Genomic DNA, 15540 nt, shown 5'->3' on the forward strand with positions numbered 1-15540 from the left:
ACAGGCATTTTCTTCCATCCTTTTGGATGAGGAAGAACAAAGCATACTATCAGAGGATGACATCAAAGTCAAGGCTTCTACATCCAAAACCTCCAAAAAATATGGAGTGGTCTCAGGTCATGGAAGAGCTCAAAAAGGATTTTGAAAACCAAGTAAGAGAAGTGGAGGAAAAATTGGGAAGAGAAATGAGAGAAATGCAAGAAAATCATAAAAAGCAAGTCAACAGCTTGCTAAAGGAGACCCCCAAAAGCTGAAGAAAATAACACCTTTCAAAGTAGACAAACCCAAATGGTAAAAGAGGTACAAAAAGCCAATGAGGAGTAGAATGCTTTAAAAAGCAGAATTAGCCAAATGGAAAAGGAGGTTCAAAAGCTCATTGAAGAAAATAGTTCTTTAAAAATTGGAACAGAGCAGATGGAAGCTAATGACTTTATGAGAAACCAAAAAATTATAAAACAAAGCCAAAAGAATGAAAAAAAAGAAGACAATGTAAAATATCTCGTTGGAAAAACAACTGACCTGGAAAACAGGTCCAGGAGAGATAATTTAAAAATTATTGGTCTACCTGAAAACTATGATAAAAAAAAGCCTAGACATCATCTTCTAAGAAATTATCAAGGAAAACTGCCCTTATATTCTAGAACCAGAGGGTAAAATAGAAATGGAAAGAATTCACAGATTACCTCCTGAAAAAGATCCCAAAAAGAAAACTCCTAGGAATAGTGTAACCAAATTCTAGAGTTTCCATGTCAAGGAGAAAATATTACAAGCAGCCAGAAAGAAACAATTCTAGTATTGTGGAAATACAATCAGGATAACACAGGATTTGGCAGCTTTTACACCAAGAGATTGAAGGGCTTGGAATATGATCTTCCAGAGGTCAAAGGAGCTAAGATTAAAACCAAGAAACACCTACCCAGCAAAACTGGTTGTAATACTTCAGGGGAAAAAATGGAATTAAATGAAATAAAGCACTTCCAAACATTCTTGTTGAAAACACCAGAGCTGAATAGAAAATTTGACTTTCAAATACAAGAATCAAGAGAAACATGAAAAGGTAAACAGGAAAGAGAAACCTTAAGGAACTCATTAAAGTTGAACTGTTTACATTCCTGCATGGAAAGATGTTATTTTTAACTCATGAGACCTTTTTCAATATTAGGGTAGTTAGAGGGACTATATATATATATATATATATATATATATATATATATATATATATATATATATATATATATATATATATACACATATATATATATACATGTATATATATGTGTGTGTGTGTGTATGGGTATGTATATATGTGTATATTATGTATGTGTAGGTATGTATATGTACATAGGTGTAAGTGTGTGTATGTGTATATGTGTGTGTGTGTGTGTGTGTATATACATATATATACACACACATACACATAGACAGAGGGCACAGGTTGAGCTGAATACAAAGCAAGAATACCTAAAAAAATAAAATTTACTGTTGAATGGAATGTACTAGGAGTAAGAGAAAGGGAGAGATACAATGTAGCAAATCATCTCACATACAAGAGAGAAGAAAGAGCTTCTATAATGGAGGGGAAAAAGAGAGAGATAAAAGGAAGTAATTGAGCCTTACTCTGGGATTTGGCTTAAGGAGGGAATAACACACACTCATTTGGATATGAAAATCTATTTTACCCTGCAAGGAGACAAGGGGGAAGGGGATAGGAGAGGGAAGATAATAGAAGGGACAGGAAATTGGGGAAAGGGATAATCAGAAGCAAACACTATTGTGAGAGGACAGGTCAAGGGAGAGAATGGAATAAATGAAGGGCAGGATAGGACAGAAGGAAATGTGGTTAGTCTTTTACAACATTGCTATTATGGAAGTGCTTTGCATTGTTACACATGTATGACCTATAATGAATTGCTTGTTTTCTCAATGAGGGTGGATGGGGAGGGAGGGAGAGAATATGGAACTCAAAGCTTTAAGAATGAATGTTAAAAATTGTTTTAGCATGCAACTGTAAATTACGCTATACAGGCAACGGAGTATATAAATCTATTTTGCCCTACAGGAAAATAGAGGGGAATGGGGATGGAAGAAAGGTGGGTAATAGAAGGGACAACAGACTGGAAGAAGGGGTGAATGGGGTGCATGCTGTCCTGGGGTAGGGTATTGGAAGAGATGGGGAGAAAATTTTGAATTCAAATTCTTTTGGAAATGAATGTTAAGAACTGAAAAATTAATAAATTATATGTTAAAAAAATGAAGTGGAACTTCAGAAGGTTAGCATTCATCTTGGATAGGATACGGCACAAGGCCTTTCTTGCTGTCACAAAGTTCCTGGAATCTGGAGGGTGATATTGGATTCTATTTCATTTCTTTCTCTCTCTAGCCAGTGGTTTTCACAGCTAGGATCGGTTTTTTTCTTGTTATCTACGACTCCCTTCATCAATTGGAGCCCAGGTTCCACCAATGTGTTTGAAAGCTAAGACCCAATTTCAAACAGTGGGCCTTTGGCCAAGCTTCTTTGGAAACCAACCCTGGCTGATTCAAAGTTAATCAGCAAAGCCGTTTCAACTCCTTAAAATTCATTTCCCTAAATAACTTCACTGTTGCTTGATGTTTTAGGGAAGCCATGTTTTTGGTAGGCGTTTGCTTTTTTTTTCTTCTTACGTAAAAACCAAATTTCCAAGAATATTTTCAGCTCCCTCCTGTGTCTGTCTATTTTCACATCTACAAAGAGAATATTCAGAAAATTACACAAATACTGGAACAGTAACATTGGGAGGAGGATGGGAGGAGGGAGAGATTAATTTGAAAGTGTCCAGATTTCAATTTCTTTTTCTTGGCAGTGTACTTTTGAATAGCATATTATAATTATTTATCACAAATCAAATGTGGTATGCAGCTTGAAGACAATTTTTTTCGAGCTAATTGTGACAGGTCTGCATCATCATGTGCTTTTTTTATGTTTCATTTTTGTATGAGTTTCTTTTCTTTAATGTAATTTTCCTTAGCTTAATTCTGAAGCACATTCAATTAAGCTTTGCAGGTCAAAGGCCACCAGCTGTCAGTCATGTTCTCTATCAAGGCAGTTGAATTAGCATGCCACTAACAAAAACCTACAAAACACCCCATGAACATAAGTACTAAGGCTTTCTTTGATATTTGTTCAGAAGGAAAATTCATTTGTACAATCTATCAAGCATGGAACAATACCCTTTTGATGGTGAAAATTGTTTTATAAATATTAATGGGTGTTTTTTTCTCCTAGTACTTTGTACTAGGCATGACTTTTGTGAAAGATGAATTTTCTGTAGAACTAAGATTCTATAATGTGAAAATGAAAAAAAAATTGCATATCTGAGCTGAGCTCCATACCTCCTCAAATGCATTCTGTGTTAGTTGCTTGTTGTCTTATTAAATGAGAAAACTCGAATAACGGAATATGTTTGATTGCTGTATTGTTGACCATTTATTGTTTGGTCAATGAGTCATGAGTCATGTCTGAGTTTCCATGACCTCATATAGGGCTTCTTACAAAGATGCTGGAGTGGTTTGCAGTTTTCTTCTCCAGTTCATTTTACAGATAAGGATCCGAAGCAAATAGGGTAAAATGACTTATCTAGGGTCACACAGCTAGTAAGTTCCAGAGGCAGGATTTAAACTCAGGTCCTCCTAACTCCAGGGACAGCAACGCCATCTACTACACTACTTTTCTGTCCTTGTTAACTATAGGATCATAGATTTAGAACCAGAAGGAAATTTAGAGGCCATAGAATCCCCAACTCTTTTGGCAGAACTTGAACCAAGGTCTTCCTGACCTTGTGATCTAGCACTCCATTGACTGCTCTGTGACCACACTTGCTTTGAGACAGGAATGGATAAATATTCTTTCCAACAAATATTCTTGCATTTTTTTCTATTTAATAATTTCTATTTTAATAATCCCACCCTGATATTGATATTGATAGCAAAGAAAAATCCCTAAGCAAAACTTCCTGATGAAGGTCTTCAACTCTGTGTGTGTGCCAGTTTCCACACCCATAGCTACCTTTATATTGTCATTAAAAAGTAGATTTTTGGATGATATTTTAAAAATGAATTGATACATTTTCTAAATTGTATTTTTTTAAGCAGGATATTTGAAATATGCTTAATATATCTTAAAAGGAAAAGTTCACATAAAAATGACACTATATATGTATATATATGTATACATAAAATCCACTTTTTAGGAGGAAATTAAACACCTGTTTTGAGCTGCATTTACCTTTTTTTTCAGGCCAGTAGAATATCTGTTTCTGAAGGTTTGTTTTGTTCATCTAGCTAGAATGGCACTGGTGAGTCTGGGAGTCTGGTGTCAGGGGATTGCATCTTCAGCGATTAAGCAGTTTATTATCTTTTTCTTGACAAGGACTGGCCCTGTGCGGCTAGGTAGTGCTGTAGGTAGAGTACTGGGTCTAGAATATCTGAGTTCAAATCTGTCCTCAGACCAGGTGTGTAGGAAAGTCATTTAATTTCTGCCTTGCTTCATTTCCTCATCTGTAGAATGGAGATATTACTAGCTACTATCCCCTATGATTGTTGTGAGGATGAAGTGATATATTTGTAAATTCCAAAATCAATACTAGCTATTAATATCATTATTATTATAATGCAAAACCAGAGGTAGGTAACTGCCTAAATGATGTGATTTGAAAGATACTTAAGCTTCTCTCAGCCTTGTCAAATACAATTTTCCCATCATCCTGCCACTGTGGGGATAATTTAGTAGTTTGTAGTTTACCCTAGTCATTCACGCAACAAGCAATTATTAAGCACTTGCTGTATGCCAGACACTCTGCTAGGACCTAGGCCTACAAAGACAAAATCAAAATACTTCCTGCCCTCAAGAAGCATGTATTTTCCTGAAGTGAGTGCTTAAGGTAGGTTGAGAGTTCTACAAAAACATGAGGGGGGCATAGTCTCTACCCACAAGTGACTTAAGGGGATACATGGGGCCCTTGAAGGAATTCTGGGCAGCAGAAATCAGAATATTTAGAAGAATGGCATCTTTTGGGAAGGATAATGATTTACTTTTTGACATGTTGGGTTTGAGATAGAGTTGATACAGAGTTTTCAAGCCAAGGAAGATTAAGTATTTGGGACAATATGTAAGTCTATTGAGTGGGATGATCAGAAGGTTTTAAAGAGGAAGAAGGATTTGAGTTGGACCTGAAGAGGACTATAGAACTATTGTTGGCTTAGAAAAATAAGAAAGGACAATTGAAGAAAAGGTCTGTTAAAGGAAGAAAACCTCAATTGTGTCACAGGGCTATTTTTCCCTACTCACCTGAAATAATTAACTTAACTTTCTTCACATGGCTCTTAAACTTACTTACCTAGAGACTCCTTTAGGCTTTCAGGGGAGAAAGTAAGATCTTAATTCAGGAAAGTAGGGAGATTATTACAGTCACTCAACAAGATTATATTAAGGACTTGCAGCATGCCAGGCTGGCCCTATGTCAGAAAACCTGGCTGCTAATCCTGCCTGTGTGAACTTTGGGCAAATCACTTAGTCTCCCTTGGTCTCAATTTCCTACACTGTAAAATGCGAGGTTTGGACTAGATGACCTCTCTGAGCCTTTTTTGCAGCTCTATAATTTATGTGTGTGTATATGCATATATATATATATATATATATATGTATATATATAAAACATTTAGTCAAAGTTTTATGCATGCAGCCAATCAAATACATAGCCATGACTTCATACTTATACTGGAATAGATTCTCTTCCCCTTTCTTCTCTCCACAAAGACCATTAAAGGATATTGATTTTGTTGAGATTCAGGGATTTTTCATGGAGTTCAGTTGAACTGAACTCTTATTATTTTTACACAATAAGGTTTCCTTAAACTGAGTGGGAAAAGACTAGAAAATATTTTACCTACTAACTCCCTATATTAATATCCAATATCTTCAAATTTTTAGGCTAATCTTAATTTTTTTTGGTGATCTCTTCCTCTTTCTCAACAATGTTCTTGAAGTCCTGCTTGGTAATTCCCACAGAAGAGACCATTTTGAAAATCTGCAAGCAGTGAGTGTTGGGTCTAGATATGGAAATTTGCCTTTCACTCATTCATCATGAGCTATTTTAGGCAGACGCTAATGACAGTTTTCTTGAAGGGCAAAAACCAATCTGAACTTTTTTGATTTACTGGTTTATTGATCGTGACCAAAAAATCTTAGATCAGAATTTCATCAGTCAGGAAGTCAACTTAATGGTATTTGCATATTTACTTTGAACATGTGGGTTTCGGCTGTCTAGTATATGAGTAACTGAGGAGCTAAATTTACTAATAAGTTAATTAAAACATATTATATACCTAAAAAGATGTTCCTTTTTCTATCGATCATTATAATAGTGATTAAATACTGAGAAAATACGAGTATAACAAGGGGTAGCTAGAAAATACCTCTGGTGATGGCAAGAGTCCACCATTAAGATTATAAAATGCAGAAGGCAATTACCACTCTATTTGCTGGATATGTGCACAATTGTGTGGCCAAGTAAGTTAGACATTTAATGGTAGGGCTTACAGATTTAAAGCATCGTTTCCTGCTAGAAAATGTTTCCCCTTGTCAGTCATTACTACATTCAGCCATTAGTGATTTCTCTTATGTGAATGTATGTGTACATGTGTATGTATAGGCATATACATGTACATATATACAATCACCATTATTACATAGTAACTTAATGGCTTCATTCTTCAAAGACCATGAATATCTGGGATGTATAAATCACATAACAGTCAGTGATCATGGGACCATAGACTTAGAGGACCTTAGAGGGGAACTTACAGATCAGAGGTTCATAAATGAAGATTTAAAAGCTACCCTGACCCCTTCTGACCTTTCCAGTCTCCATAAACCTTATCTCCATGAACTCTGGCTTCCAGTGGTACTGGACTTCTTGTGGCTTATCAGTCAGAACACTCCATTTCCTGCCTCCAGGCATTTTCATTGACTATTCCCTATGCTGAAAATACTATCCCTCCTTGTCTCTGCCTTCTGGTCTCCTTGGTTTCCCTCAAGTCTCTGCTAAAATACCACCTTCTACAAAAAGCTTTTCCCAGTCCTCTTTAATCTTTGTCTCTTCTATCTACAATTATCTCTGTTTTATCCTTTCTTTGTCTAGTCTGTACAAAAATGTTAGACTGCAGTCTCCCCCATCAAATTCTTGTTTGTTTTGCACATACACATACAGGCATTTATATATTATATGTAAAATAAAAACATATCATGCATATATGTATATTATATATGCTACATGCCTTTATTATATATAGATATGTGTGCATGTGTGTGTGCATATGTATGTGTATTCCCAGTGCTTAACCCAGTACTTGTAACATAGTAGAGACGGAGTAAAAACCTGTTGACTTGATGTGATCCCTGAAGCCAGATAACCTAATCCAATCAAGCCCCTTTATTTTAAAGATGGAACATCTATGGCATAGAGAGGTAAAGAGACTTGCAGCAAGGTCATTTGCAATGCCAAGAGCTGAGCATGGGTCCTTGGGCTTTATATACTATACTTTTTTTCCACTGCACTAATCTCTACCATAACTATATCCAAGTTGTACATTTTTTTTGTTGTCTTATTGGAAGGAGTCATTTGGTTTGGGGGAGAAGTTTTTTTCCTAGTTTTTCATTTTTTAAAAAATATTTGAATGGCACTTATTAGTGATTAAGAAATAACCCTATTCCTCACATAAATAGCATTACATCTCCTGCTTATGTGCCTTTGCCTGGACTTCTTTCCTGTGTTCACTGCATACTGCTCTACCCCTTCCCCCCTACCACCACTCAAGTCTTGGAATCTGCAACATCTGATAATGCACAGAACAGGGACCGCATCAGCCCCAAACTTTCCTCACTCCATCTTAAAATTACTGTGTATCACTTTGCAGATATTTTGTGCTTACTTTTATGTGTAAATATTGTATCCCGCCAAGAGACTATAAATCCTTGAAGTTAGGGGATGTTTTATTTATTTATGGTTTTTTTGTATTTCTAGCACCTACTACAGTAACTGACACACAGTCGTCACTTACTAAATATTGGTCAGATTGAAAAGAAAAGAAAAAAGTGATTATGGCTTCAACACGTAGTAATAAAAAAATTAACTTTCAAAAGAATTCAGAATACAGTGGCAACCTTGAAAAGCTATCTCTACTTTGTAACTATGGAAGATGCTTATAACCTTCTCGTTGACTTTTGTTTTAAAAAAAATATGTACTATTGAAAAATGTTTTCACCTAAATACACACAGGCCATACAAATGCATGACTTTCCAGTATAGTCTAAAAGGTCAGGAGAGCTAAACTTGTCTTTATCTGTACATTACTTATATCTGTCTAGAGCAAAGAGACAGAAGAATATTCATCTTTTCCTCCCTCTACAGTTAAAGATCATCTGTGTTTACTAAAACACCTAACTTAAAGATCCTTTATAGATATTAAGTATTCATTTTCTCCTTTCTGTTTTTTTTATAGTTGTGTGTTTTGATGCCAAAATAAACTTTGATGATAATGCAGAATTTAGACAAAAAGACATATTTGCCATGGATGACAAATCAGAAAATGAACCTATTGAAAATGAAGCCGCCAAATATGACCTGAAGTACATTGGCCTGGATGGAAACATTGCCTGCTTTGGTAAGGAAACAAAGATCACCAGAGAGCGTATGGCAAGAGAGTTTGCTTTTGACTCGTGGCTCTTATTTTGTGAAATGCATCTCAAAGCTCAGTAAACAGATGAAGTTTTATAGCTAATGATAATAATGATACTGGTGATAACCTATGATCAACAGAATATAATATCAATTCATAAACATTTTAGAACAAGATTTTCAATATGTGCTACCATATTAAACATTCATAGAGATCTAGTGGGGAAAAACCAAAACAAAATGGAAACAGAATGAAGGACATAACATCCCTGGCATCCCATCTAATGGAGAGCTGAGTCAAAGATACTTTCAGTGAGACTATCTAAGATGAGTTTTATGGTTCAATATTTTCAGTTATGTCTAACTCCTTGTGATCCCATTTGGAGTTTCTTGGGCAGAGATACTGGGATCATTTACCAATTCCTTCTCGAACTCACTTCACAAATGAGGAAACTAGGCAAACAGGATTAAGTGACTCGCCTACACAGCTAGGAAGCGTCTGAGTGAGACTTGAACTCAGGAAGACTTATCTTCCTGACTCCAGGCCTGGTACTGTACTCACTGCCCGAGATGAACTTAATTTTCCAATACTTTTACTCAGTTATTAAAAGCAGTCATTTTATTCACCTATGCAAAATACCACAGAGTATTAAACATTGAAAAATAATGAATTGTCCCAGGATTGTGACTATCTGAACTCCATTGAACTAGATGTTATAAATGAAACAACAATAAACTCAGTAATCATCACAGTTTGCAAAGCATTTTATGTATTTTTTTCCTCATTTGATCCTCAAAACAGTCCTTTGAGACAAGTATATATTACATACACACATATATATGTATATACATATATCTATGTATATACATAGATATGATTATCTCCACTTTACAGATGAGGAAGCTGAGACAGAGAGAAGTGACTTGCTCAGGAGTCATAGAACTAATAAATATCCAAGGCAGGACATGAACCCAAGTTTTGCTGGCTCAAATTTGCTAGATTCTCTCTAGATACGACCACATGCTGTCTCAATAAAAATTCTAAGATGTAACCTGATTTTTTTCTCTGAAACATTCAGAATAATTGAAAATAATTTGCAGGCTTAAAGTTCCACACATTATAATCTAACTTTAGTGTCCAAAAATTCAGCATGTTTTCCATCACAAGCCAGAGTTGTTAATACAACAGCTGTCCTGGGACATAGGTTTAAAATGGAATTGTTTTCTCAGTGGAAGTAAGAGAGGTCACATAATTTAATCATTACCCTAAACTTCTTTAGTTTCAGTGATAACAGAACAATAAAATATTTAATCTGCTATTCCATTTTATTAACTGAAAAAAATTGATTTCATTATTTTGATCCGAATTTGTGAAAATGACTTATTCAGCTGAGATAAGAATGGGTGTGTGGGAACAGAAAAAAGAAATCATTGTTGTAACTGTCCACAGAATATAGTGCTGAAATTTATACTCTAGCTACTTAATTGCTGAAGGCTGTAGATTCTAGTAGCACCCATTCATTGCATTGGTTTCGAGGTCTTAATCTTAATGGAATTAATATTAAAAAGATTTGTAGCTCATTAAACCAACCATATCATTATACCCAGAACCTCTGAGACCTCATTCTTGCAGCTCGCTGCTCTCCACAATAGAAAATGACATAGACGTGGTACAGAAGGCCTTATTTTGTGCAAGGGACAATAACTTTAATGGAACAGATATTCCTCACATCATTCTCAAGATGACATGTTCTTTTAGCACTTAAAAGGATAAAAGAAACATGGACACATTTAGAATAAAGTCAAGAAAGCTTGCTTAGAGAGACTGCAAGAATTTCCATGCTTTGAGTAAATTTGAAGCTTCCAAGTGCTGAAGTCAGCATATTTCCTACTCTGTTATAAGGCACTTGGAAACACTCACATGTTTAGCTATGCCAGAGTTAATTAAAATAGTCATAGTTCGGAGGCTTATGTGAGTCATCAAGGGTCAGGAAAAAGTGAAGAATACTTTACTTTGAGAGACTCTCTTGTAGGAAAGATAATTTTTACTTTCAGATATCAGGGAAAATAATCACATATGACCAAACCTTCAGGGTCAAAAGAAGGGAGAATTTGTTGATAAAGTTTACCCAGGAATCAGGGTGGCAGAATGGATAGTGATAAACTTGGAATCAATTAAGACCTTAGGTTGAATATACATAGCCTCAGTCTCTCCATAGTTTTGTAACCTTGGATAAGTCATTTTAACTTATCTCAGTCTCAGTTTCCTCATCTGCAAAATGGGTAGATTGATACTAGCTCTGACAAGATTGCTGAAAAAAGTACTCTGCCAACCTTAATGAGCTACAAAAATGTGAGTTTCTATTATTTTTCCTAAACAAAGAGAAGGATAGAAATTTTTTAACCCTTTGCTTTGGTTCTTCTGTCACTTTTTTTACAAAATTAATTTTCATGATTTGCTCTTGGTTTTGCATCATCATTATTTCTTAATAGAACCCTCATCTGTCCTTCTCCAGCAAGTCATCTCTTCTAACAAAGCAAAATGCATATAAAGAAAGTGAAGAGGGAGAAACAGTTCAGTAATCAAGCACCTATCAATCAAATGAGAGGCAGTATTTCATAGTGAATACCATCAAGGCCTTAAAGAGGCCTGGACTTAAATTTTGCCTCAAATACTTACTAGATGTAGGATATTGGGCAAGTCAATTAAGTCTAATGGGACTCAGTTTCTGCATCTATAAAATGAGAGACAGGGTGATCTCAAAGGGTTCTTGTTGCCCTAAATCTAAAATGCTGTGATACTAAATCTGATAGGGTATATACCCAGTTCCACCCCTTTGGTCCTCCACCTCTGTAAAAAAAGTGGAGTAGTAAATACATTTTTGCATCTCTTCTTTGGAGAATGCTTGGCCATTATAATTATAATTGTATCAAAGAAAAATTTCTCCATATCTTCATTTGAGGAGCAGTCATCAGACTGGGGGTGATTATTTCAACTATTGAAAAATAAAGGTATTAAAACCATGCTTTTGTGGCTGTAGTTCTTAACTGGGATTTCATCTCCTGTCTCCTCAATTTTAATATGATATATTGGGTTTTTTCCCCAACTTTTCAAGTATTTTTGCTAAGTGTAAACCACTATGACACTTTGATTTGCTTTACAGTGAATGGTGCTGGGCTTGCCATGGCAACCTGTGACATCATCTCTCTTAATGGTGGGAAGCCAGCCAACTTCCTTGATCTTGGAGGTGGAGTAAAGGAGTCCCAAGTGTATCAAGCATTTAAACTGCTCACTGCAGATCCTAAGGTAACTCATTTATTGTGCAGAACCGAAGACCTAATGTGATGGCTTGGTCCTCATGGCCCTGGGGATAGAGGATGAATTTACCCTTGCAAGTTGGTTTATTTTCTTTCTCTTGTGGGTGATGTCGTGTGCTGAAACCAACAATTTAGGTTTTCCTGAGTTATTAGACTAACCTACCAACTCTAGAGATGCCATGGTGAATTCAGCATCATATCCTCAAATGAAAATATGATCACTTTCGCTTATTCCCAATCAGAAGCTGGAAAACTGTCCCAGGATGCCATGGGATAGAGAAATCTTGGCGTTTGAGGAAATATGGTATTGCTCAAGACTTTGCAGCATTTATTGTCATTAATCATGTGTGTGGAAGGCATTGAGATCCACTTGTGCTTTAGAAATTTATCCTATACCTAATTTACATGGAGAATAGTTTAGATGGAGATTTAAAGGCTAATCTTATCTAGACTGCTGCCTGAAAACCAAGATGTCAAGATATTGTTAAATGATGGAAGTACCATTAGATGGCAGGTGATTTTGTGGTATTCAGAAAATTTAGTTAGTTGTTTGTATTTTAAAGGAGCATGAGATATATCTAGCAGTATAACACAGTGGAAAGAACAATCTGAAATCACAGTACTTGGGTTCAGACCTTGGCTCCACCATTTATTATCTATGTGACCTTGGACCAATCATTTAACTCAATTGTTTCAACTGTAAAATGAGGAATTAGACAAAATTACCTTACTGACCTCTTCTAGTTTCTGAGCTATTTATTTTCTGTCTGCCACCCCCTGTCTCTTAATATGGTTGTTTGTCTTTCTCAAAGCGGACCAATGACATCGGAAGGGTGATGTCTTCACTTGCAAGTGAATTGGTTTTAAGTGAGGTGGAGTTGCACAAAGTCTTCAGCCTCACCCTCTTCTCTGGAGTCATCAGGGTCCAGTGGCAAGGCATGAATCGAGATGACTGGCAATGGCCACCTGATTTCATATAGTTCAGTGAAAAGAGCTCTGTCTCTGCAGTCCCAGGACTTGAGATCATATTCTATTCATATATACTGACTGTATGACATTGAAAGGTCTCTTATCCTCACAATGCTTCAGTTTCTCATCTGTCATACTGAGGTGGTTAGACTAGATGACCTTGGAAGTTCAACTCTAGAGCTATGATCTTATGATGTACACAATGAATCACTTGTTGTACTATCTGATATGTTGGCTCTCTGTGTGTCTTCTTTCTTCACTTGGATTGTAAGCTCCGGCAGGTAAGCACCATATTTTATACTTCTTAATCACTTTCTGTGACTTCCACAGTTGAGTATATATGGAGCCCTTAACAAAATACTAGATTCTTTATTTTACCAAGTGGATTTTATTTTAATTGAGGATGTTTAATTTCGCATATGATGACTGTGATACATAGATAATTGCAAAGAGTCAAGGGTTGTGTTGTCTGAGTGACCATTCATTCTTTATCCTAGTTTGAGGGACAGTGACCCAATAGGACTGAACATTTCTAGAGCCCATCATCATGAGCAAGAGAGGATGCTTGCCTTTAATAGTATTCTTTTGACAGAATTGCTGTCATCAAGACTCTGACCCATCACTAAGATTTTTAATTTCTAGCCTAAGGAAAATAGACATAAAACAATTCCAGCCACTTAAAGAGAAGCATGCTTTTTTAAAAGGTTTATTGGCCTACTGGCTGCAAACTGTGTTAGTGAACAAAGTTCTTGAAATTATGCTCTCCCTGTAGTCATTCTTCTTTCATTAAAGCTAAGGGTCACCTGCATTCTTGCCAAGTCTTCCAGTTTTTTTGTATTCATTGAATAAATGACCATGTTTTATCTGATGCTGACCTTCCACCCCCTAAGGTTTTTCTGGAATGGCAAAGTAATTGCAATCCACAGTCATTCAGCCACAAGGAAAGTCTCTGGAAATAATTGTGCTGTTTGCCAAAGTTGTCCTCAAAAGTGAAGTAGCAAAATTATCAGTGGTTTTCTAATCATTTACTAATTGTCTGCTCCCAGTTTTCTACTCCCTTCCAAGGGAAGGGCATTTTCATCTCAGAAATTCCCAGACCAATTAAAGATTGTAAATATCATGGACACAGCTTACAACCTCTTAAAGGTGCCTTCACTATCAAGAGCCCAGAGGACAGATGACTGTAATAAAACCCTGAACTTTTAACTATGCTGAAATACAGTTTTAGAATAATAGAGAGCTGCTGAGAGATTAAATCTGGCAGGACAATGATCAGATTTGCTTTAAAATAGCCTTTCTCTATAATATGGGCTGAATTTTAATTTTGTAAGAAATGTAAAAAACAAGATCACAGGGGGCCATTTGCATTTGTAAAATCCTCATGGAAAGTGTAACCATAACTTAAGCCTTTTGGGCCTGTTTGAAGCATTTGCGTGGAATCCTATATGAAAATGAGGAAGGGAGCCATTATGGGTGTATAGCATGAGTTTCGTCATTTCAACATCGCACTTGAAGCAAATGAATGCCAGCTGCCTGAAATGGTCCATTTCTCGTGATATTTAAATTTCAAATCAGGTTAAAAAGTAGGGAAATGCAAGAATGGTCTCCATTTGAGCATTATTTGCAAGATACAAGGTAGAAAACAGTATAGATTATTTCTCCTGTTTCTACAAGTTGGCATAGGCAACAATTATTTTAAAATAAAAGAACTACCAACTGCCCACACAAGAATTCTCTAAAGCCACAAAATAATTACTTCAAAGATATTGATTGATCTTATTACACATAAGAATCAGTCTGGTATATGTACTGAGCTTCAAAATGATAATTTAAAAAAAGTTACTAGTTTAACGCAAATTGTATCAGTCAATACTAACAGCTGTTTACTTGACGTATGTACGGATAATTCCATTGACTGACTGAAATATACTGTGTCATTGGAGTAGAATGTTGTATATTTATGCCAACGACATGAAACTGACACAACTTATGTCAGATACACCATTGAAACTTACGAAGTTCTTTCATTCGATCTTTTATCTAAGTTTGGATTGTTGTTCTGTGTGCCTAGAGTAAGCATATGTTTCTGTCTGTAATGTTTGATATTTTGGGTTATGATATTTCTCAAACCCCATAATCTCTCAGCTTTCTGCTTTCACAATACCTAAAATAATGCATTGATTTCAACGGATGCTATTATTAAATATTTTGCAATTCACTTATTGTTATTGGTATGAAAGTAAAGAAATCAAGTTTATCCTGGTTAGTTACAGAATATACCTAGTTACAGCTTTGTTCTTTTAACTTGAGGGAGTCTAAATATTACTTCAACATTTCAAAAATGTGTGATTGCATTGGGGAAGATACACCAGTACAGTTCACAGCTGCCTCTAGACTTTTTAAAGTTCATGACTGAAAATTCTTCTTTTTCATGCCCATTAATTTCCCCATTCCAACCTTGATTCTGGAACTGAGCCCTTTAACAAAACTTTCTAGTCTTTATAAGCTGCTATGGCTAAAGAAATAATATTAATTACTACCA

At 35.8% G+C, this 15540-nt stretch overlaps 1 protein-coding gene across 1 annotated transcript in view; it reads left to right on the plus strand.

Moving 5' to 3' along the window:
* Nucleotides 1-15540, plus strand: part of SUCLG2 (succinate-CoA ligase GDP-forming subunit beta) — a 319621-nt gene that overhangs the window by 170073 nt on the left and 134008 nt on the right. Inside the window, exons 8-9 of the mRNA XM_072598723.1 lie at nt 8536-8697; nt 11876-12018. Of these exons, the coding sequence (XP_072454824.1) occupies nt 8536-8697; nt 11876-12018 (305 nt within the window). The remainder of the gene's footprint in view (nt 1-8535; nt 8698-11875; nt 12019-15540) is intronic.

This window comes from Notamacropus eugenii, chromosome 3 (assembly GCF_028372415.1).
Source record: "Notamacropus eugenii isolate mMacEug1 chromosome 3, mMacEug1.pri_v2, whole genome shotgun sequence".
Classification (NCBI taxonomy): Eukaryota; Metazoa; Chordata; class Mammalia; order Diprotodontia; family Macropodidae; genus Notamacropus; species Notamacropus eugenii.